A 24,920-nucleotide genomic window follows, 5' to 3' on the forward strand; every position below is an offset into this window, starting at 1 on the left:
ATGTCCTCCTGGTATAAAACTGATGACCCGGGGAGGTCAAATTTACACATGACAGCAGGCAAGTCATTCTCCTTCTGCTTCTCACATGAAAAGCTTGCCCTTACTTTGCAGAATTACTGCAAGCGGAAGCCAAGGGAGTGATGAATGAAGTCATAAGTAATCACATCACTTCAGCTCCCATGGACTAGCTAAGAAACCCCAGGAAGTAGTGCTGTTCTTTTACTGCTGTCTGTTCTGCTCATAGGCAGCTGGGACTGAAGTAGGGTGGTGGCAGGTGAGAAAGGCCCCAGTTCTACAGAGAGAATATAATTAATTCTTGCTCTTTTCTTCTAACTTCTGAACAGTCAAGGAATCATAACTTTGGATCCTAGAAACATCCCTCTGCTTTCTCTGGAGACTTCCTTTTATACTTTTAAATCTTCTTTGGTGTCCTGGACAGGTGGCATGAGTCCTATGTCTTGATCTGCCGTCAACTCTCTATATGGCCTTGGGCAGTTTGCTTAACTTTTCTTTGATGTAGTGACCACATCTATAGAAAAAAGGTTTTGCATTGATTCATCTCTAAGTTCCTTCCAGTTCTAATAGTCAATGATTCTCATTCATCTCTTTCCTTTTTCTGTTTTTGCAATTCAGCATCTCTCCCTGCATCTCTCCCCATTCCACTACCCTTTCTCATCTCATCACAGCATGAGGTATTTACCTCATGCAAAGTCACAGATGTCATTCAGTCATAGATGGTATCATTCTACCTACCTGGTAGCCCCCAGGAAGACAACTCTATTTAATTTCAAAGATAGTTTTAAAAGTTAAGGAACTTCACTGGAACTGAAAACGAGGCTCTGAGATTCCTGTAAAGTCTAGACTCTATTTCAAACTTTATTTGGAAAAGAGAATAGTTTTAAATTAACCCAATAAAGTTGAGGGGGAGGAAAACAATAACTATTTGGTTTACAAAAGCATTCCCATGAACCTTGGTTTCAGATTGAAGGACAAAATAAGGCCGGGTATGAATTAATTAGCTTCGTTTTGCATGGAACATGAGCCGGTCAGGGCTCTTCCCATGTGAGCACAGGCCAGCAAAGGTGCATACTCCTGGGCCTGATCTCCAGATAAGGCCCAGGTGGGCTGATTACTCGTGCTTCCCTCGCTCTTCCTCAGCATCTGCTCCTCAAGAGGCTCAGGCCAGCGCATGTTTTCAAGCTAGTTATCAGAAACAAAGGAACACATGTCCCCCAAATTTCTCTCTTCCCAGTGAGATTCAAACCAGGAAAACTGGTATTACAGTAAATGTGCTGACAGGGCACCAGCCAGCAAGACTGAATCAGAAAAGTTTAAAATTGAGAAGACAAAAGCAGTGCTGAGTTTAGTCAGTACGGCTATTGCTCTCTGGTGCTCCTAAACAATGCTTAAATACACTGGTTTTTTGTTTTGTTTTGTTTTGTTTTGTTTTGTTTTTGTTTTTGTTTTTGTTTTTGTTTTGACAGTCTTGCTTTGTTGTCAGGCTGGAGTCCAGTCAGTCACGTGATCTTTGCTCACTGTAACCTCCGCCTCCTGGGTTCAAGTGATTCTCCTGCCTCAGCCTCCCAAGTAACTGGGATTCCAGGCATGCACCACCATGCCCAGCTAATTTTTGTATTTTTAGTAGAGACAGTCTTTCATCATGTTGGCCAGGATGGTCTTGATCTCTTGATCTTGTGATCCACCCGCCTTGGGCTCCCAAAGTGCTAGGATTACAGGCATGAGCCACTTCACTCGGCCCTGCTTAAATACTTTTTAAGGGGAATTCACTTTTACATATCAGGTATTGTGAGAATGACAGGGTAACTTATGTCTCAGTCTGCCCCTGCCACTCTGGTTTACACTTACTATCATGGCTTAATTATTAACACACTCTCTTTTCACTTTCAAAAGTGTCCCAATTTGGATAATATATTTTATGACCACTTGATGATACTAAGTCATTTTCATAGCTAGTATTTACTAAGAGCTGATCACATGGCAGGCGTGCTTGAGCTTGGTGCTGTCAACACTATCATCATCATTATCATCACTAGGCCAAGATTATGTGCCTCCTTAAGTGGCAAAGCACCCAACATCTGGATTCAGTCAGAGTACTAAACTACTTTTCCCTTATCCCTAAGCTACATTACCTCTGAGCTTTTATTTTATAAACTTAATGAGAAAAACATTGGCATCCCTTGATGAATCCCCCAGGTCTTTCCTCTGACTTCCTCCTCGGTTGTCAAAAGGGAAGAAACTGATTTTCAAGGGGTCTTGTTATATCTCATGTATTGTGTTATGTGAGGCCAGTCAATCCCACTTGATAAATTACGAATTAGGCTCTAGGAGCTCAATTAAGTCACCAAATAATACACTGACAGTAAGTTGCAGAGCAAAATTTCAAATCTAAGTTGTTCTGATTTCATCACCTGCCTTTTTATACCACCTTGCCTACTAAACCGCTTTCAATTTCCACAACCCTGTAAAAATTTGAAAAAGTAGAGTAGCAATTCTTCACAAATGCTGTTACTGTATAACTGCTCACAGAGTAAGGATAAAAGTGTCCTTCCTCATAAGTTGATAAATTGATTCCTACATCTAACAAATCTCTTTGTCCCAGCTCAAGCAGACCTGTAACATCTATCTGCAAATGGACACACCACCGAAATACTCTTGGACCAAAAGTTCTAAGAAATGTGTAGCAGTTAGACCTCATCTTTTCATCTTTCCCTTGACATGGATCTATTGTATATATGGCAGTTAAGGGTAATAACAATCTGAAACTTACTGATATGTATTCATTTATTCAATGAATAATGCATCTATCTAATGCTAACAATAATAATAATAAGCTAATATACATGTATTCACTTATTCAAATAAATATGTATGCATTCTTTCATCCACTTATTAGCACTTACTATGTGCTGGATACTCTTTTAGGCACTGCAGATTCAGCTGTGAACAAAGGGGGCAAAGTCCTGCCTCATGGAGCTTACCTATTCCTACATGATACAATAACAGAGAATAATGCTCTCATGAAAGAAAGCACACATGGGATAAGAAATAGAGGGTGGTGGGAAGGGAGTGGGTGCCAATTTAGGTAGGAATGTCAAGGAAGCCCTTTCTGAGCAGAGTCTGGAATAAAGTGGAAAACTGTGGGCATGAGCCATGCAAAGACATCCAGAAAAGTATTTCACATATGTGTGTGTGTGTGTGTGTGTGTGTGGTATATACATATATATATATATATATGTATATATCACAAATATATATATCACATATATATATATCACACACACACAGACATATATATATATATGTGTGTATATATATATATATATATATGTCTGTGTGTTTGTGTGTCTTTATGCCCTCAGACACTGATTTATTGGAATAAATTAGTAACAGTGTAATATTTGAGGATACATTTTCAGGTCCTTGCTATAAACTGCCAAATATCCTCAAAGAAAAACTGTAGCAATTTACAGTGCCCCTTTCAGTGCACAAAGGTGCCTTTTCTCCTGCATCCTCAGTAATACCTCCGACTTTTCATTTCCCTTCTTTTGAAGCTTCTGTCACCACAGAAACAAGGAAAGAGCCTCTGTCCTAGTTGAATGTCCACCCACAGAGCCTTTGCCAGCTCCAGCCTGAGCAGAGAAGACACAGAGGAGAGTGTGTCATCCCCTCATCTCCCCCTCAGTCTTGGGGGCTGGTCCCCTAGAGGGTTTATGTTTATCCAGAGGCTGAGGGTACAGTGAAGACAGGAGACATCACCGTGGTTCTCAGCTTGGAAGACTGCCTCACTCTCACACTCTTTTCTTTCTTTGTATGTTTCTCCATCAGCTCCTGCTCTTCCACTTACCATCTATACTTGGAGACTCATAGCTCAGGACTCTTCTTTGAGCCCAGACTCATGTATTCAGCAGTCGCTAAATATTAATTCCATTTGTATGACTCACAGACATCTCAAACTCAGCAGCCCAAAACCAAGCTCTCCATCTCCTCTTGCCCTCTCCACACCCCTTGCCATCTTCCCAATCCTCAAATGTGTCCTGCTCACTCAGTAGCTTCTTTTTCTTCCCAGGACCCAGAGGCCCAGAGCTTAGGAGCCTTCCCTCATTCCTCTCAGTCACTCTCTACCCCACAGCCCATCAACTGGGCGTGAAGGCCCATCAATTCAGTGTCCCAAATATCTCTACTTACTATTCACCCCTTGTCACCCCTTCCATAGCCAGGACCCCAGTTCAAGCCAATAAATGACTATAGTTATCTCTATGTGGGGATTTCTTGAATAGGAGAGAAAAGAAGAGGGAAATAGCATTTCCCAAGCATCTGTATATGCCTGATACTGGGACTTTGTTAATGCTCATTAGATATACAATAAACCCATGGAGTAGAAAATACTACCATTTCACAAATGAAGAAACTGAGGCTCAGAGAGGTTAACCTGCCAAGGTTCCATATCAGGGAGAGTATTTGGAGCCTTATGTGTGATGCTTGCTCTACCGTTATATAGCAAAAATGAAGCTAGGGGGCTGGTTCAGTGGCCCTTGTAGTGGTTTGAGTAAGAGGGAACTCTCCTCAATGGTAAGCTCTTTGAGGATAAAGAGTAAGTATGAATTACTTTGTGTATTTCATAGGATTTAGCTCAGGGCCTGATCAAGACCTGCTTCTGTCATTTATCAAAGACAGGAGAGTTGATCAGTTAAGGAAATGAGCTCTGGAACTGGACTGTCTGGATTTAAACCCCAGCTCTGCTAAACATTAGCTATGGAACCTTGAGCAAGTTACTTACTCTCTCTGTAGTGGGCTAAACAGTGGCCCCAAAAAAGGTATGTCCATGCCCTGTGTCCTAAATCCTGTGAATGTGAATTTACTTGAAAGAGCCTTTGCAGATCTAATTAAGTAAAGGATCAAGATGAGAAGGTCATCCTGGATTACCAGGTGGGCCCCAATTCTAGTGACACAGAGGAGAGACAGAAGAGAAACGGGCCATCTGAGGAAGGAGGTAGGGTGAGGCAGCCACAAGCTGAGGAGCCGTAGCAGCCACCAGAAGCTGCAAGAGACAAGAAGCAGAATCTCCCTTAAAGCCTCTGGAGACAGTGTGGTTCTGCCAATACCTTGATTTCAAACTTTTTCCCTCCAGAACCAAGAGCACATTTCTGTTGTTTTAAAACACAAAGTTTATGGTCATTTGTTATGGAGGCCCTAGCAAATGAATATATTTGGTCAATGAAAAGAGACAAACTCTGTAAAATATTTTAAGGTGTTTATGCTGAGTCAAATATGAGTGACCAATGGCCCATGACACATCCTTCAGGAAAACCTGAGAACATTAGCCCAAGGTGGTCAGACTACAACATTTTAGGGAGACATAGACATTAATCAATACATGAAAGATGTACATCGGTTCAGTCTGAAAAGGTGGTCTTCCTGTGCATGGGAAAGCCAGGCGGGGCTTTTGTCCCCTGAATTCCCACCAGAGCTCCTGGAGGAGGGGCTCTGTGACTACTGGAAGTGGGATGGGGGACATCCAGTTCATAGGTAGTTTCAGAACTTTCTAGTTGGCAATGGGCTGAAAAAGTTAAGCCATTGTCTAAAGACTTGGAATCAATAGAAAAGAATGCCTGAGTTATGATAAGGGGTTGCTGAGACCAAGGTTTTATCACGCAGATGAAGCATTCAGGTAGCAGTCTTCAAAGGAAAGATTGTAAATGTTTCTTATCAGACAAAGCTGTTCTATCAGTCTTAAAGTCTGTGTCAATGTTAATGCTGGTCACCTGGGCCTGAATTCAAAAGGGAGGAAAATATAATGAGGCATGTCTGACTCCCCCTTCCTATCATAACCTAAACTAGTTTTTTTTTTGGGGGGGTGTTAACTTTGGAATGCCCTTGGCCAAGAGGAGGAATCCATTCAGTTGGTCAGGAGGCTTAGAATTTTTTTTTTGTTTTACAAATCTATGTACCTCAATTTTCCCATCCATACCTCACAGAGCTGTCATGAGAATTCACATAATCAGTGATTTCAAAGTAGTGTTTATTATGACCCTTTAATAGTTGTGTGACCTTAGTTATTTTTGAGCCTGCGGTCTTTTTCCCTGTTAACTGGCAATAACAAAAATACTTAGTCTAACTATAGTATCTTAATGTGGGAGTTTGCTTCTTTCACTTTAAAAATGGTCAAAGAATTTCCTCAACCTTCTTCTGTCTTATGAACTGCTAATATTCAAGTTTCCAGCCTCACTGAAGACAACTCATAACCCACCAAAGGCAGCAATTGAAAAGATACCACATGCCCTTGACCCGACAAAATGCTCTGGCTGGGACATTAGGTGATGGGGAATGTGGTCCTTTCCTCTTCTTCCTGACTGCCACCTGCTATGGCTGGGGGAGGGAAATGAGAGGTGGACGTGGGGGTGAAGTGAGGGGCAGATGGCAGTTATTAGTCAGAGGACTAATAACTGAGCTGGGTCATTTGTAATGATGACGAGGCATTACCCAAGAGATGAGGCAAAGGTGTATAATTAATACACAAGCATCCTTAAATCTCTCTCCGAAACCCTCCCTCCATTCCTTCCCTTGCTAATGAAGTCAGAGACAGGGTAAAAGCTTGTAATTACACTTGAAATAATTAGAACACTGTGAAATAGAAAGCTTAAGACAGGAAGCCCAAACCAATAGAATACCTATTGTTCTTTTTGTTCTGGAGCATCCTCCCTAGGGTGGTCCTTTTGTAGGTCTCCACTGGGGAGCTGAAGATTGCACTGAATTTGCATAAAATGTAGAAACACACGTGCACATCACCCTTCCTTTCCCCAGAGTGGCCAAGGAAGCATCAGCACTGTGCCTTCCTCAGTTTCTACAACTTTTACCCATGAATAAAAGTCCAAATCAGCAAAACAGATTAATTTAAAACCTCTTCCAAAGATAAATTTGAAGAATCTGAGCATATTATATTTAAACTGTTTTTCTCATGCAATTCTCCCTTTCTAGCTCAGTGCTCCTCAAGTTTAATGTGCCTGCAGAGCACCTGAGGGTCTCCTTAAAATGCAGATTTGGATTCAGTGGGTCTGGGGTTGGACTGAGATTCTGCATTTCTAACAAGCTCTCCAGCCTTGCTGCTGCTGTTGGAGGGGATGAGATGGGGGAGTGGTTCACAATGTGAGTAACAAGGATAAAGTCCTTCTTGATCCCGCAAGTGATTTCACTTTCCTCCTACCACAGCAATGATTCCAAACTTCTAATGTAGATCTTGAAAAATGAATAAAAGTTTCCAATTGAAGGGAGAGAAGAGGGAGTGAAGAGGAAGAGTAGAAGAAGAAGGGAAAAGTGGGAGGAAAGGGAGGAGGGGAGGGAGGGAGAGAGAGAATGTGTGTGAGTGAGTGTATGTGCAGGATCAGGTGTCTCTTCTTAGAAGGACACCAGTCCTATCAGATTGGAGCCCTACTGTTATGACCTCATTTGATCTTAATTATCTCCTTAAAGGCTTTATCTCCAAATACAGTGACACTGGGGGTTACAGCTTTAATATTGGGTACACAATTTCATCCATAACACTAAGTGACCTTAGATGAACTCCTTTTCTCTAAGACTTGGTTCTTTCATCTCAATTGCTTAGAGAAAAGAAAGAATTTGATCATTGAATGACAAGAAATGAGATAACTGTATTTAGTGTTCCACATATTGTCTGTCGTAGAATAAGTGTCTTGGTTGTGTTCCTCCAGACACAGTCAAGCATTGGAGGGTAAGTAGATTATTTGTGAGGTAAAGGAAACAGCAGGAGAGAAACAGAGAATTGAGAGAGCAAAGATAAAACAACCAATAAAATAAAGGGTACATTAGTTAACAAATCACCACTGGGAGAAACTGGAGCTTCATTTCACTGGGAAAAGTCAGGCACCCATGTCGAACAAACACCCAGAGTCAGCCCTCACTACTGAGGCAAAGGAGTCGATATTTATGTACCAAAGGCCATCAGTCATTGGTTGAGATCTGCTCCCAAGGGATGCCTACCTCCCCACTTCCATCTTTCTGTGCTTGTGGATGGCAACCGTGGATACTAGAGGAAACCTTTGGGCAAAGAGATGTCTGACTTGGCTGTTGGAAGCCCTACCAGCTCTTCAAGAGGGAGACCTGAGTAGTTCTGGGAAGGTTTTTCTTGTCTGTTACAGTGAGACACCAGGAAACCTTAGTTCTTTGTACTGGTTGGTTCTAGTTATTGTGCTGGTAGTTTGCAAAACACTAGAGACACACTTGTACCAAAGAATTCTAGGGCCAAACAAGTGTAATGAATGCTTGTTTCATGGGATTCACAACTAATGCTCTGTTGATGCCCTGAAGTTGAAATGTTAAACTTTGTATAATCCTATAATTTCCAAACTTATTTACACAAACACTTTTTCATGTAATATGTATTTACCTTTTAAGGAATAAAAGTTCTATAATGCATGTTCTGGGGCTATCGAATTAAGGCTAGAAGAGATTTCACTATATTGTAAGATGTTTTTAACCTGTTTCTATTCACCATTGTAGCCTATGGACAGTAACTGGTTCATAGAAAGTATTCAATAAATATTTGTTATTGCAACTGTTTTAAAGAATATCAAAAAATAATTCTGAAGATATTTTCAATAAAAGCAGCCTCATGAAAAATGACTAGTTCCCAAAATGATTGTTTTGAAAGACTTTGGAATAAAGTTCAGCTGAATAGACACTTGTTGAAAAACTGACCAGCTTTTTATTCTCGTGGCTTTGTTCCCATTCACTTAATGAAACAGTGCATTTTTCTAAAATTGAAGACCCATGCTGTTAGAAGCCATTGTCCACTTTACTAGAGAAGAAGCACTTCTCCCCAGATCTATGTGTGGATGTAGATAAGAGACCTAATGGTACTAAGGTCTCTCTGGTCCAACCTTGCTAAACAGAGTGTTTCAACTTCTATTTCCTGCCTCTACACTTCATCCTTTTATTGAATACTAAGGTTTGCAGCTGTGACCCCATCATAGGATGTAAATAATCAAATTAAGGAACTTCTGACAAATGCGCTCCTTTTAACCTTGATGTCAGGCAGACCTTGCTGTTTGTTGGCCTCAAATGTCAGCTGAAGCCAGGGTCAAAGTCCTTGTGACTCTGACTTTCTCATCCTCTGTCAAGACCTAAAGCATTTTTGAGCTGGGTGCAATTGTTACAGCTGCAACAGAGTATACATGACAAGTGGGATTGGCAAGAAAAAGGCTTTTCTCTACAGATCACTGCTTGAGCTGGGCTTCCCTGCTATTTTTGCCCAACTGTCCTGAGAATGGCAACATCAGTGGCAACTCATTTCTTGTCCATCATTATTACAATGAAAAATTTAAAACCCTGATTATTACTGATTCTTTGGTGCTGAGATGGAAATCTGCAGGCTGTAAAACAAGTTCGTTGTTTTTTTTTTATTCTTGGTTAGCCACTTGTATACCCAAATGCCCATTTCCTAAGATGGGATATTTCCTGGGAAATTGCTTATCTTCCTAGCATCTGCAAAACATACAAGCTGGTATATAGTAGCATTTTTTTCATTCCCTGCAAATGGAAACATTGGTATTTCTAGATAAGAGCAAGGAGAAAGAACTATGGCTATCCAGGTTCTCTTTAGCTAAGTCTCCTCTACTCTTCCTTGAATAAAGATACTGTGAATCTTGTAGGACACTGTCTGTAAAAAATGGCCTGCCACACCTGCTAATGCAATGTGTGGGTTAGTGTAGTGCCGAGAGGGTTGTTGGGGTCTCCTGGCGTCAAGAGAGTAGGTGACCAATGTGGATGAAACACAATGACAGTGGACAGTAGTATTTCTGAGACCAGATTTGTCTGGGAAATGGGATATGTTGCCTTTCCTTAGTCAGGTGTTGACCTGGCTACTGGTTAAAGATGACCGTTGTTTTGTTATTTACTCATGTGTGTTCTCCACTTCACTTGCTGGGGGGGAAAAAAAAACCCTGCAGAGTAACTGTAAGCTCCATGAGATTAGACATTGCGTCTGATTTTACTTACCACTCTATTCTTGGTGCCTACCACCAAGTCTAGCATACAGTGGGGGCCAAATATTTGTGGAATGAATAGGGCATCTGCAACATAATATGTACTCCATAAGTGGGAGCTTCCATTGCTACATTGCTGTCATCATTGTCATCACCATCACAATCATGATCACCATCATCATCATCATCATCATCACCAGGTGATTTTTTACAGAAATATTTTCTCTTCAGATTATAGCAGACTGAACATCAGGATCTTTAAATCTGCTTGTCCTAGGGAAGCTCTCTGGACTTCTTGCATTTGGCACAAGCAAAGACTTGGTATTTTCATTGCTGTAACACAGAGACAAAAATATATGAAGATTTCAAAGAATAAGTTTATCTACTGGCCTCTCATGGTGATCTCCTTTCCTGTCTTTCTGTGAATAATATATGGACAGCATTGTTGCTCTCTGCTAATAAAAAATTACTCAAAAACTTGAGAGCTTAAAAAAACCGAACATTTATTATCTCAGTTACTGTAAAATGGGAATCAGGGTACAGCTTTTCTGCATCCTCTGGTTTAGGGCCTCTCATGAAGTTGCAATCCAGATGCAGTTATCTCAAGGCTCAACTTAGAGGAAAATCTTCTTCCAGACTTATGCTCCTGGCTGTTAGCCGGAGACTTCAGTTTCTTGCCACATGGGTCTGTCTATAGGACTACTCACAGGCTGTCAGCTAGCTTCCTTCAGAGCAAAGGCTCTGAAAGACAGAAAGAATGAGAGATAGTGGTAAGATAGAAGATAACATCTAACTTAAGATAGTGATAAAAGATAAGAAGTCACAGTCTTTTTGTAACCTAATCTCAGAAGTGATAGCCCATCACTTTTGTATTATTCTATTTTCTAGAGGCAAATCACTGGGTCTATCCCACATTTGAGGGGAGAATATTACGCAATAGCATGAATACTAGGAAGCTAGGACCATTGTAGACCATGTTAAATAGAAGCTTCCAGCCACAATGGATGATGTTCCCCTAAGCATGAGTGTGGCTTTATCTTGGTTCTTTTAACCCTTTTCTTTTTTGAGACTCATGGGTTGCCAACCAATCATGGCCTCAATCCCTTGTCAAACTTCTTTTTCAAAAAAGGGAGAAAGAAGAAGAACAGAATGGGGCATGTTCTCCTAGGAATAGCTTTCAATATGATGATGATTTTAATTGTCATTGCACAGGTGCATTGGCATTGAATCATGAGGAGAACCCCAATTGCTCCTATTGGCTTGTCTGAGCATCAGTTTTCTAATGACTTACTTTATGGCTTCCTAATGAATATATTAAAAATAGAAGTCTGGAGGTTCTATTTAGCTCTTTAGTTCCTTTCCCTCCCTATATCCCATACCCCACTTTGTCTGGAGGCTTAATGCTAAGTTTGAGATCATTTTGAAACTATCTGCTTTGTCTTAACATACATATACAAAGTTATCTGTCTAATTTTGATATAAATCCTTCATCAACAATTAAGTCACCTCCCAATTGACTACATGTTCACTCACTCTCTTATATCACACAACATAAGAAAAAGGGAATAACCTGTATTATAAGAAGCTCATTGACAAACTTTGAAATATAAATTGACACAAATGTGAATGCAGAGTTTTGTTAAAAAAAAAAAAGAAAGATCTGCAGTTAAATGACTGGTATCTCTACCTTTTGATTCCTTTTTGGCAGATTGTTTCCCAGAGAAAGCTGTCCAAATCTTTGCTGAAGCATGGGAACACAGCAGGAAAATCCTCCATCACGGTAAGCAAGCCCTCCCTGAGCAGCCACCTGCCTGAGTGGAGAGCCTGGCCAGCCCAACCAGGCAATTGGGAAGCTGATTTTCTGATATTGGGAGTTGGTCTCATAACTACTGAACTACTGAAATCACTCCTTTATTTTTCTTTCTTTCTCTTTCCTGACAATACAATTTTGATCCTTCTACCTCTAGGAAAAATGGTAAAGAAAAAGTATTTGGATCTAAGGTTATTTAATTCTAGTAAGTACTTCTGCAATTGCAAGATAGATTTTAGCGCAGGAGAAAGATTAGTTGCCAAGCACAGTAAGAATATGAAATTGTCTAACATTTTCAGATCGTCAGAAATACCTGTCCTTTTCTCTCATTTATTTTGAGAATAAAAATTTTGCTTTGATAGCATTTAGTTTAAGGTTTGGTTTGTTGCCTAACAAACAAAGAGCTCAACATTTAAGTCCTCTTTGATATAATAGTTTGGAGGTTTATTGTGTAATTCAGTAGCCACTAGCCACATGTGATTAATTATATTTTAATAAAATTTTAATTTTATTTAAAATTAAAGTAAATATTCAGTTTCTTAATCACACTGGTCACATATCAAGTACTCAATAGTTACAAGTGTCTAGCAGCTACTATATGGGATAGTGCAGATTATAAAACATTTCTATAATTCCAGAATGTTCTACTGGGTAATGCTAGACATATTTCTAAATAAGAGCTTAAATTTTCAAATAGAACTCCTGGTATTTGGAACTTTGACATCTTCTATTAGAGATGTCTTAGACACTCACTACCTCTTGAGAAAGGTAGAGAATGTGGTCCAATCATTTGGATATATAAAATACAAGCAAAAAAAAAAAAAAAGGTAGAAAAAAACTACAAGGAAATTCTGAATTGCTAGAGAGGTAAATTGCCAGGAAGCAAACCTCTTGAGTTCTTTTGAACATTCCTTTTTAACTAGAGAGAAACTAATTTTTTTTTTTTTTTTTTTTTTTTTTTTTTGGGGGGGGGACCGAGTCTCATCCTGTCATCCAGGCTGGAGTGCAGTGGTGTGATTTTGGCTCTCTATAACCTCCACCTCCCAGGTTCAAACGATTCTCCTGCCTCAGCCTCCAGAGTAACTGGGATTGCAGATGCCCACAACCATACCCAGCTAATTTTGTATTTTTAGTAGAAACAGGGTTTCACCATGTTGGCCAGGCTGGTCTCAAACTCCTGACCTCATGATCTACCCACCTTGGCCTCCCAAAGTGCTGGGATTACAGGTGTGAGCCACCACACCCAGCCCTGAACTTTTTTTTTTTATGCACAGGAAAAAATTCAAAAGGGTTCTCAGTGAAAGTTGTGGCCATTCTCACAATAACTTACCTGAGTTTATTGCTTGAATATTTTAAATGACACTGCCATGTTAAAGCTTTTACATCTTCAGCCATAATTCAAGTGGTCTTTGAAGACCCTAATGGTGCCCTAAAAAGCCATGGACCCATGGGTTCACTCCCAGAGCCCACAAACCCAGTAGATCCAGGTATAAGTTTGCTATGGTTCTTTCCCAAAAGAACAAAATTTCATCTTGCCATATTTTCTCTGAGATATTCTGAGATTTTCTTCCTCTACACATCCCAGAAAAGTATGATCTTTTTCTTAATTTTAAATATTTAAATGCTCTCTTAATTTTGGGTCTTTAGATCAAAACATTGGCTTTAATAACTTCTAGAAAACACTTGAAAAAGTACGTGAAATTTTCTAGGTCTCTGCAGATGGAGAAAATCAGAACTTTCCTCTTTTTCCAAAGGTGTCTGTGACTGCAAAATAGCTAAGGGTCAGCACTCAAATGAAGTATAAGAGGCCTTAAGGTGGTAAGGGATGAAAGAGGACCAAATGAAAAATACAAATATGATAGTTCTTGGGTTATCAAGCACTTCTGGAGTCTTTCCTGTATACCTGGACTCACGTTCTCTCCTCTCAGTTGCCCATACATTTTTGGGTCTATCTTTCCTAAGGCAGCCATCTTAGCTTTAAGATTCGATGAAAATAACTTAAATTTTCCAAAATATTTGGAATACTACCAGTGACTATTGAGAGCATATGGACCCAACTCGTAATGGAATTGTTGAGCTCAGATAGAAAAGAGGCAAAATTGAATTAAATCTCAGTATCTTGACATAAGCAATTTGATAAACATATCCATGTGCTTATCAGGATAAAGGATAAGGAAGTCCAGAGAATACATAGTAAATCCTAACATAATTTATAAAGGTTTTAACTTACATGCAACTTGACTGGCCCCTAGATTTTTGTTTTTGTTGTCATTATTTTTCTCCTTTCTCCACCAATTTCCGCTCCAAGGCTTTGTTGAGAGTCACTAACTATTAAGTATTGGAAATTTACCCGTTATGAGAAAGCCTTTTGGTCCATGATTTCTTATACCAAAATCTTTGTCGGGAATGATCTGTTCTTGGGTATTAGGGCTTAGATCCTTACATATACACACACCCTCATCTCAGAAAACCCAGGGACAGTCTTTTGAAAAATAGGAATTAGAAAAGTTTGACATAGAAGCTAGTTTATTCCACCATTTCTTGTTGATCTCACTCAAAACAGTAAAGAAATATTATTGTTCTTCCTTCTCTATAATTTACCAAAGGGGAAAAATTGTAGTTAATTATAGAAATACTATCCAATATCATGTGACCTTTAAAGAAAGAAGCTCTTCCAAACTGCTCTTCTATTTTTTTCCTCCAGCTTGGGTCCCATCTCTTATGTTCTCATGCTCAGCATAAATGGTGTCTAGTTATTCACCATTGTCTATTCCAGGGAGTTCCCTTGAATATCTAGAATTGCTGTGCTATAGTCACTAGGGTTGTGAAAAAACTCCTTGCCCAACATTTGTCTCTGTTGAGTTTTGAACCAAACAGGAGCTAAATTTGCTCATGGGTTTTGGAGCTGAGGAATCCACCCTCTACTGCAGCTGATGTGTGCTTTTTTCTTTAGGTGATTGCTGAAGAATTATCTGGCAATGACGACTACGTTGAGCTTGCATTCAATGCACGAAAATTGGATGACAAGGTAAAGTGTTCGGCATTAACCTTATTGAAGGAAGTAATAAAGCTAGCACACGGTTTAATCCGATTTCCCCCTGCAGCTATTTTTTCCTTTTCACCCACATTATCAAACAGATCCAAAAATTCAGAGAGGTCTACGAAGTAAGGTTTCCCCCAAACTAAGAAACGATTGTTGAGAAGGGGAAGAGACTATAATTAAAACGGGACAATTTTATTACACCAAAACTGTTTCCCAATGCCACAGGTCAGATGTGCACAGGTAAACATTATTTAACTCTATTTCTAGAGACATTCTAAGGGAGAGGAGAAGATGTGAAAGGGAAGAAAAATGACATTTATTAAGCACGTATGTTTGCTAAGTACAGGGTTAAGACCTTTTTATGCAGTATCACATTTATTCATTGTACAACTCCTATTTATTGGGTATTAATACTCAGCCCATTTATGTATTCATTGGTTCACTCTTATATTTGTTCATTTGTTCACTCATTCATCATTCATTTTCCAAACCTTTGTTGGGCGCTTGTTATGCATGAGGTTCTGGAAAAAAGACATATCAAAAATAGACATTCCACTCCCATATCTGCAACCTGGAATTCATCATTGAAGTGAAACATACATCTAAAAATCAATGATATAGTAATACTATAACCATAATAGAATGTGATAAGTGATATATAATAGTGTGTCCTGGTAAGGCCAACTTATTCTACCTGGGGACATCAAGAAATACTTTATCGTTACAAACTAATTATATTTAGATTTTAAAAGTATCTTGAGTAGATTATGTGAAACCATCAAGAGCTGCTACGTTTTTGACATTAGCATGAACTAGGTGCTGGGAACTGCAGTGTGCATTGATGTCAGTTGGGAGTGAGCTTTTAACTTCACCTTTTCACAACTGTTATACTCCTTCCCCTTTATCATCTTCCCAAGCTTCAGAAGAACTCACAAAACACTTTGTAGTATCTTCCTGGTGCTATTATAAGCCATTGGGTCAGTGTATAACAGTTTTAAGCTACTTGCTTAATGGCTTATAATGGTTTATCTATGCTTAGTAGGCTCTTAAGTACCTCTAATTTTTCCTCTAACTGATTTATATTACAGTAAAAGGGGACTTGGAGGTTTCTTGGACCAGTTGGCTTTGAACTGTTTGAGCAGTTTCCCTTTGGTCAAATGAACACTTGCTCAGAGAACTGAAAGAGCCCCCTGAAGCATTTAAAATGGTTCTAAATGGATATTCCCACTATTGACTGTACTGATTGTCCAGGGCCCTGGTTATTGCTGAGCCTCACTGCCCCAGTCCTGGAGACCCCAGTTCCTTCAAATGTGGCTATATGTCCAGATCCTTAGTAATTCAGAGAACAAATCAGAGACATTTGCTCCAGTTTGGACTGGGAGGTAAATGGTCTCAGATGGAAAGAGGGCAAAGTTGTAGAATTGAGGAGTTAGATGATACCATAAAGATCATTTCACACAACCTCTTCAGGAAACAAGGGCTCAGCAAGTTATAATGATTTACCCAAAGACACAATACTACCACTCTGGTTTTTTATTGCTGAATGGTAAACCATCTCAAACCTGGCAACTTAAATGAAGAGCTGTTCTGTTATAGTGAATGATTTTGAGGGCCAGAAATTCAATCAGGTTCAATTGAGCAGTTCTGCTGTCTATGATGCTGATGCAAGTCACTCAGTGGTATTCAGCTGGTAGATGAGCTTCTCTGGATGGTCCACACTAGCTCTACTCACATGCCTGGTGCATGAGATGGCTGAATGGCTGTGCTTAGCTGGCTGTGAACAGTCCACCAGAATGCCTACATGGTGGTCCTGGGGTAGTCACACTTCCTTTAGGGTATCTGGCTTCCCCCAGAAAGAGCATCTCAAGAGAATAAGGGAGACGCTCCATGGCCTTTTCTCACCCTTCTTGGACTTGGAAGTCATTGTCATCACTTCTGCTGTATTCTTTTGGTTACAAGAGAGTCATAAGGCCAGCCCAGATTCTAGGACTCCACACCATGCTGGGGCAGTGGCAAAATCATACTGCAGAAAAAGCATATGGACTATGAACTTGTGGTGGTCAAGTTTACAAAATGCAATCTGCCACAATATTTTTGTGATAGAAATAGAATAAAATAGTACAATTATTTCATGTCACAGCTGGAAAAATAGTTCCCAGATGCTCTCAAGGAGGACTCTTTTCTAGCTTTTAGCATTAAAAAATTTTACTATGGCTACCTTCATGTTAGCTGTTAAAACTTACTGTATCTAGTTAAACTTATTGTATGACTAAAAGTCACTATAAAATAATCCTCCTAATTTTGATTGTGTTAATGAGTATCACGAAAGTAACTAGTTTCTACATACATTTAAAAATTAGAGTATGAATATGTAGGAAAAAAATGCTCTATCGACTTCAGACAATGATTGTAGGACATCTGGATCTGCAGTCCCTTGTCAGTAACTCTGGTAGCCCCCAGGAGTCTACACACTTCAGGTAAAAAGCCACTGTGTAATCCAACTGCTTTATTTTATAGATGCAAGTTTTGTGTTTCAGAGATGTAAAATGACTTACCAAAAGCCACACAGGCACACACTCATAAAAGAAATCAGTGCAGGAGAGGGACTCAGTCAAATTGCCTGACAAAATCTGAGTCTTTTGGAGCAGAGAGTTAACGAATAGAAGGTGGTTTGGTCTCAGAATATGGAGGACTTGGAAATGCTTTCATGTATTTCAGGGAAGTAGGAAGCCAGGAAGAAGGGAGGTAAGAGGGAAGGTCAGGCAGCAGTCCTCCAGGTATGATGCATGGTCCCAGTACCTTTGCAGGGAATCCATGAGATCAATACCATTTTCATAATAATGCTAAGACATAATTTTCGTTATTCACCCTCATTCTCCTATGCATGTACAGTGGAGTTTTCCAGAGGCTATGTGTTGCCTCATATTCCAATAGATTGAATACAGCACAAATATGAGGATTCTGCTGCATTCTATTAAGCTAATCATTAAATTGGTTTGCAAAAATGTAAACTAATGCCATTCTTCTCACTATTTTTTAAGTTTGGAAAATATAATTATGATAAATATTTCCATTAAAATACTATTTTTGTTAGGAAGTAGTAGGTTTATTATTTTTAAAATAGTATAACAAATATTGTAACAATTTAACAGTTTTATAATATGATAAATGTTAATACATATAACCTTCATAAACAAAAGCTCTTTGGGAGCCCCAGTAATTTTTAAGAATGTAAAGGAGTCTTAAGAACAAAAGTTTGAGAACCCCTGTTACAGAGTATATGGGAAACCATTAAGTACTTTTGTGAACCATAGCGACAGAGAAATGCACCATTCTTTTTGACAGCAATAGTCATTTTTAATTTGTCTTTCAGCAGACTAGCAATTATCTCCCCACACTTCAATGAGAGCACATAAAATAGCTTAGGTTTGTGAGAAGTAACTTATTTATCTAATATTAATGCAATTCACTTAGTAAAGAAAGAGGGGGGGTGGGGAGTTGGGGAGAGATAGCATGGGGAGAAATGCCAGATATAGGTGATGGGGAGGAAGGCAGCACATCACACTGCCATGTGCGTACCTATGCAACAATCTTGCTTGTTCTTCACATGTACCCCAAAACCTAAAATGCAATAAAAAAAATTGAATAAAAGAAAAGAAAAGAAAAGAAAGGGACTTTCTAACTTCTAAAACACATTTGTTACATTAGCAACTAGTTGGCAGTTAATCTAACAAGTAAGTAGAGGCAGAAATGTAATAATCACTTTGCAGCATTCAAGCTGACAAAAGATTCTTTCTCTTCCCATTCTTGAGAAAGTATTCATATTGGTTCATAGGAACTAAATCTCACCTTGTGGTCTCCACATATGTAATAGTAGTAATTATAGACTGCATTTTTAGTGTTCCCATGATGCTAGTTTGATGGGATGCAACATAAGTAAACACATCTGTCTCTAAAGTAGAGATTAGCCAACTTTTAATAAAGGACTACGTGGTAAATATTTTAGGTTTCGCAGGACACGTGATCTCTGTCCCCATTACTCAACTCTGCCTTTGAAGCATGAAAACAGCCGTAGACAATGCAAAAATGAATGAGTGTGGCAGTGTTCCAGTAAAACTTGATTCACAAAAACAAACAGAAAGCCAGATTTGGCTCATGTGTCATACTTTGCTGACCCCTACTCTAAAACAATGTAAAATCTCTCCCTAGTGTGCTGTGATTTTACCGTTTAAGTATGCCTGCTTAGAAACTGTCATCTAGTCTGCATTAATGATAGAAAACTTATAACTATTGAGCATCTATAATGTGCCAAGTGTCAGGTGTCTAACCTACATTATCCCCAAAACTCATAAGCATATTCCCAAAAGTTAGTATCTTTATTTCCATTTTACAGATAAAGCACACTCAGTTCAGACATTTCCCAGAGTCACAAAATTAGTAAGCCATACAGCCTGAATATGCCTGCATCTTTCAGATAATTTCTTCTAGGTCCAATATTCTATTTACGAGATCACCGTTATACATATACATTGCTTCCTAATTGCTTATCACCCTCTCACTTAACTAAATTTCTTTTATATCCAAGTAAGAAAGCAGAATAATATGGTCTCTGTGTTATTAAAGAACTTTACCACAGCAGAACTTCAGTAAAATGCCCAATTCATTCATCTTTATTGCACTGAACTGTCCCAGTGGCCATCTTAGTGCTGATAATCAAGTTTACAAAGCTGAAAATTCCTAATTAATGTGACCACACAATTAGACCCGAGTTGGTGTTTTGAAGCTATGAATTTCTGAGTGTGCACTTGAGATACTGAGGTACTTATGAATTTATTTCATTTCCATGAATCAGATGCCTTCTTAATAGTAATCATCCCCGATACTTGCATCATTTTTTACAAAGTGTCTTCATGAATTTTCTCTTCTATTGATAATCATCATAGCAGCCAACTTTTTTTTTTAAGATTTCAACTTTTATTTTAGATTCAGGGGTTACATGTGCAGGTTTGTTACATGAGTATATTGCATGACAGTGAGGTTTGGAGGACAGATGATCCCATTACCCAGGTAGTAAGCATAACACCTAATAGGTGGTTTTTCAGCTCTTGCTCCCCTCCGTTTCTTCCTGCTCCAGGTGTCACCATTGTCCTTTTTTCGCATCTTTATGTCCATGCATACCTAATGTTTAGCTCTCACTTACAAGTGAGAACATGTGGTATTTGATTTTCTGTTGCTCTGTTAATTTCCTTCAGCTGCATCCAGGGTGTTACAAACAACGTTATTAATTTTTTATGGCTTTGTAGTATTCTATGGTATATAAGCACCAAATTTTCCTTATCCAGTTCACTATTGATGGGCACCTAGATTGATTATATGCCTTTGCTATTGTGACTAGTGCTGTGATGAACACACGAGTGCATACGCCTTTTTGGCAGAATGGTTTCTTTTCCTTTGGGCATATACCAGTAATAGTATGACTGGGTGGAATGGTAGTTCTGTTTTAAGTTCTTTAAGAAGTCTCCAAACTGCTTTCCGCAGTGGCTGAACTAATTTACATTCCTACAAACAGTATATAAGTGTTTCCTTTTCCCCACAGCCTCACCAACATCTGCTATTTTTTGACTTTTTACTGATAGGTATTCTGACTGGTGTGAGACGGTATCTCATTGTGGTTTTGATTTGCATTTCTCTCACAATCAGTGACACTGAACATTTTTTCATATGTTCATTGACCACTGGTATGTTGTCTTTTGAGAAGTGTCTGCCCGTGTCCTTTGCCCAATTTTTAATCTGGTTATTTATTTATTTTTTTGCGTATTGAATTAAGTTCCTTATAGATTCTGAATATTAGATCTTTGGTAATATTTTCTCTCACTCTGTAGACAACCTGTTTACTCTGTTAATAGTTTTTTTTTTTTCTTTATGCAGAAGCTCCTTAGTTTAATTAGGTCCTACTTGTCAGTATTTTTTTGTTGTTGCAATTTGTTTTTGTTGCTTTTGAGTACTTAGCCATAAATTATTTGCCAAGGCCAACATACAGAAGGATATTTCATAGGTTCTTTTCTAGGATTTTTATAGTTTGAGGTCTTACATTTTAAGCTTTATTCAATCTTAAATTAAATTTTGTATATGGTAAAATGTAAGGGTCCAGTTTCATTCTTCTGCATATTGCTAGCCAGTTATCTCAGCATTATTATTGAGTAGGGAGCCCTTTCTTCATTTCTTATTTTTGTCAACTTTGTTGAAGATGAGATGGCAGTAGGTATGTGGCTTTATTTCTGGGTTCTTTATCCTGTTCCATGGTCTTAGGTGTCTGTTTTTGTACCAGTACCATGCTGCTTTGGTTATTGCAGCCTTGTAGTGTAGTTTGAAGTTGGGTAATGTGATGCCTCTGGCTTTGTTCCTTCTGTTTAGGATTACTTTGTCGATTCAGGCTCTTTTTGTTCCATATGAATTTTACATTACTTTTTCTAATTCTCTGAAAAAATGATGTTTGTAGCTTGATATAAATAGCATTGAATCTGTAGATTGATTTGGGCAGTATGACCATTTTAACGATATTGATTCTTCTGATCCATGAGTGTGGAATGTTTTTCCATTTGTTTGTGTCATCTATGATTTCTTTCACCAGCGTTTTGTAGTTTTCCTTGTAGAGATCTTTTACTTCTTTGGTTAGATGTATTCCTAGGCATTTCATTTTTTTGTAGCTATTGTAAATGGGATTGTGTTCTTGATGGAGCTCTCACTTTGCATAGAAATGCTACTGATTTTTGTACATTGACTTTGTATTCTCAAACTTTGCTGAAGATCAGTTCTAGGAATCTTTTGGCACAGTCTTTAGGGTTTTCTAGGTATACAATGATATCATCAGCAATGAGAGACGATTGGACTTCTTTTCCTATTTGGATGCCTCTTATTTCTTTCTCTTGCCTGGGTGCTCTGGCAAGGACTTGTAGTACTATATTGAACAGGAATGATGAGAGTCAACATGCTTGTCTCGTTCCTGCTCTTAAGCAGAATGCTTCAAGCTTTTGCCCTTTAAGTATGGGCAAAAAAATAATAAGTGCCATCTATGACAAACCAACAGCCAAGCTTTTGCCCTTGGCTGTTGGTTTGTCATAGATGGCACTTATTATTTTCAGGTATGTCCCTTCACTGCCTAGTTTGTTGAGGGTTTTTATCATGAAGGGATGTTGGATTTTATCAAAACCTTTTTTTCTACATCTACTAAGATGATCATATGGTTGATATGTATATATTGAACCAACCTTGCTTCCCAGGAATAAAGCATGCTTTATTGTGATAGATTAAATTGTGTTATACCACTGGATTTGGGTTGCTAGTATTTTGTCGAGGATTTTTGCAGCTAACATTTTTCCTTACCATGTACCAGACACTGGACTCAACATTTCCCATGCACCAGCACCTCTAATTCTCCTATGTCACTATGAGGCAAAGGGTGATACCCCTTCCATTATGAATAGCAAACTACGCCTTGGAGAAATTAAATATTTTGTCCACAGTTTTTCAGATTATATATGGTAGAGTTGAGATCTGAACGCAATGCTAAAGCCAGTGTGCTGCATATAGATTTTCAGTTACTTGTAGACAGAGACCGTACCTGACCTTTCTTTCTTTGACTTTATCACATGCCCTCCTGACAATAACGTTTGCCTAATTCATTCATGGTATTTTAAAAATATATGAAATAAGATAGAAAAAGCATTGCAATATATAACAAATATACAACAAGCAAAAGAAATAGGGTACTAAAGTGTATATAGATCATGATTACAAAACTTTTTAAAAGAAAGAAAAGTATATGTAGAGTCTAGAAAAAGATTTACCAAAATACTATTGATGGCTATGGAATTATGGGTTCTTTTTTCCTTCTTTTTATTTTTGTCATCTCTCTTTCTGTATTTTTCATCTTTAAATAAAAGTGATGGTAACAAAAGTTTTAAATTATCAGTAAAAAGGAAAAAAATGAGAAAGTTCTTATATTGTAGTTAGCAATTAGAATCATAAAAACATCCCCTGAGGGACCAACAATCTATTTAAAGAGGCAAAGCATAAAGTTACAAGAGGAGCCCAAGGGTACATAGGAACAAGCTAATGTAGCCCACATCCATAGGGAAACAGAGAAGAGAGAGGTTTTGATTTTTAAGATGCCTATAGAAACAGAAGCAGGCCTAAGGGGCAAATGTCTTGAGTAAATGCGTAAAGGTGGGAATCAGCTAGAAGTGTGTCTGAGAGAGAAATGGGCCATTTTGGGGGATAGACAATGTTTGAAGGGCAAGATGATGATGAAAGCCACCATTTTGGATTCTTGATAAGATGAAGGCTGTGGTAATCTGATAACCTTCAGAAATAGAATAGTAGGGGATGGTCCAGACTCTGAGTGTTGCAGAGTATGGTGTTTGGTTCCTGGTTGGGTGGGAAGGAGAGCAAAGGGTAAGATAGTTATTCCCACCTCTCATCTCCTCTTTCATCCTACAAAGATTCTAGACTGACATTCTTCACTACAGAGCCAACTATATTTTACTTTTCTGCTCAAAATCCTTCAGTGCTTCCCCCTGCCTCTCCAGGCCAGTGCAAAGACTTCAAATGAGCATTGAAGGCCCTTCACATCATGGAGCCAACTTTGCCAGCATTGTTGCCAACTCCTCCCCTATGCTTCCTCAAGCTACAGTCTAATTAAATTACTTGGAGTATCCCCCTCTATGTCTGTTCAAAATTCATCAACTCCCCTCTCTTCCCTCAACACTTCTTGTACCTTCATTCATTTATTCATTCATTCATTCACTAATTTATATCTAGACCTGTATCATATTTATTTGTATACTTTTCTTACCAGCAATCTAGATGGTACTTTGAAAGACTGAGATCAGGTTCTATCTGTTCTTACATCTTAACATCAAGCACAAAAGCTCTATGATCAGTATATGCCCTACAAATATTTTGCTGAGCTGAAGACTGGGATGGCTGGTAAAGACATTGACAGTAAAGAAAAATTTACAAGTAGACACCAAAGGAAAGTAATGAGTTTGACTCTGGCTTGCTAAATTTGGAATAAAAAATGACTTTTAAGGCAAACATGGGCTTAATTCTGCTAAAGTCTAGATTTCTGAAAAAAAAAATCACCTGGTGAAATACGCAGTAAAAATGTGATGAAAAAGGTTATTGCTCAGATAACCTCCTATTCTATACCAGGTATTCATTCACTTATTCATATATTTATTCATTCATTCAATAAACATTGTGTACTACTAAAATCTAGACACTATGGAAAACATTGAGGAAATAGTAAAAATATAAAGGAAAATAAAGTTCTTCTTCTTTGAGAATTTATAATCTACTGGGGTAAAAATCAAGTTTTTAAAAGGGATAGACATAGGTTCCATTTCCAACAATGAGTACCTTATTTATTTTACATCAGTCTCTCACTAAAAACAAACAAAACACTAGAAGAGATACCAGAGACACGTATTTGAGAGTCCTGAGGCATTGAAAATTTGACGGGTCAAGAAACTGGGCAGAAGAGAAACCCATGGAGGTGATTAAGACATTCTGTGCAGATTTTCCACTCAAGGGAATTCCTCAAGGCTGATTCATAAAATAGTGTGGATAGAAGGGCTGGGAAGCCTAGAGAAAAAAAAAGGCTACTAAGAAGCAGAAACTGAGCCAAGCTTTTGGTGGTCTCATGAGACTGGGAAGAAAAACTGAAGTTCGGGGCTATTGAGAGAACAGGGGATAAAGACTCATAGATGTGGCAGAGAAGAGAAGTAGTCCAACAGTCTGAGTGGCTTCACTAATTAGCAAAAGCAGCACAGAGAGAAACTGAACAAAAACCTAGAGCTGAAAAATAGATAAACAGAGCCTTTGAGAGTCTCACAAATAAAAAATGGTATTGAACACTTGTCAAGGAAAAACACCTCTCATGAACACTCAGGTTTTCAGTTAGGGTCCTTTAAGGACTATATCCAAGGAGTAAAGGGAATCAGAAAATGATTGGGGCTTTAAAGACATTTGAAGAAACTCAACGTCT

General features: G+C 38.6%; 1 protein-coding gene across 4 annotated transcripts in view; it reads left to right on the plus strand.

Moving 5' to 3' along the window:
- CPNE4 (copine 4) overlaps positions 1-24,920 on the plus strand; it is a 500,113-nt gene that overhangs the window by 328,664 nt on the left and 146,529 nt on the right. For all 4 annotated transcript variants that reach the window (XM_032266629.1, XM_032266638.1, XM_032266658.1 and 1 more), the window contains 2 exons: positions 11,728-11,799; positions 14,783-14,857. In XM_032266629.1, the coding sequence (XP_032122520.1) occupies positions 11,728-11,799; positions 14,783-14,857 (147 nt within the window). The remainder of the gene's footprint in view (positions 1-11,727; positions 11,800-14,782; positions 14,858-24,920) is intronic.

Source organism: Sapajus apella, unplaced genomic scaffold (genome assembly GCF_009761245.1).
Source record: "Sapajus apella isolate SASKATOON/1434 unplaced genomic scaffold, GSC_monkey_1.0 scaffold4, whole genome shotgun sequence".
Classification (NCBI taxonomy): Eukaryota; Metazoa; Chordata; class Mammalia; order Primates; family Cebidae; genus Sapajus; species Sapajus apella.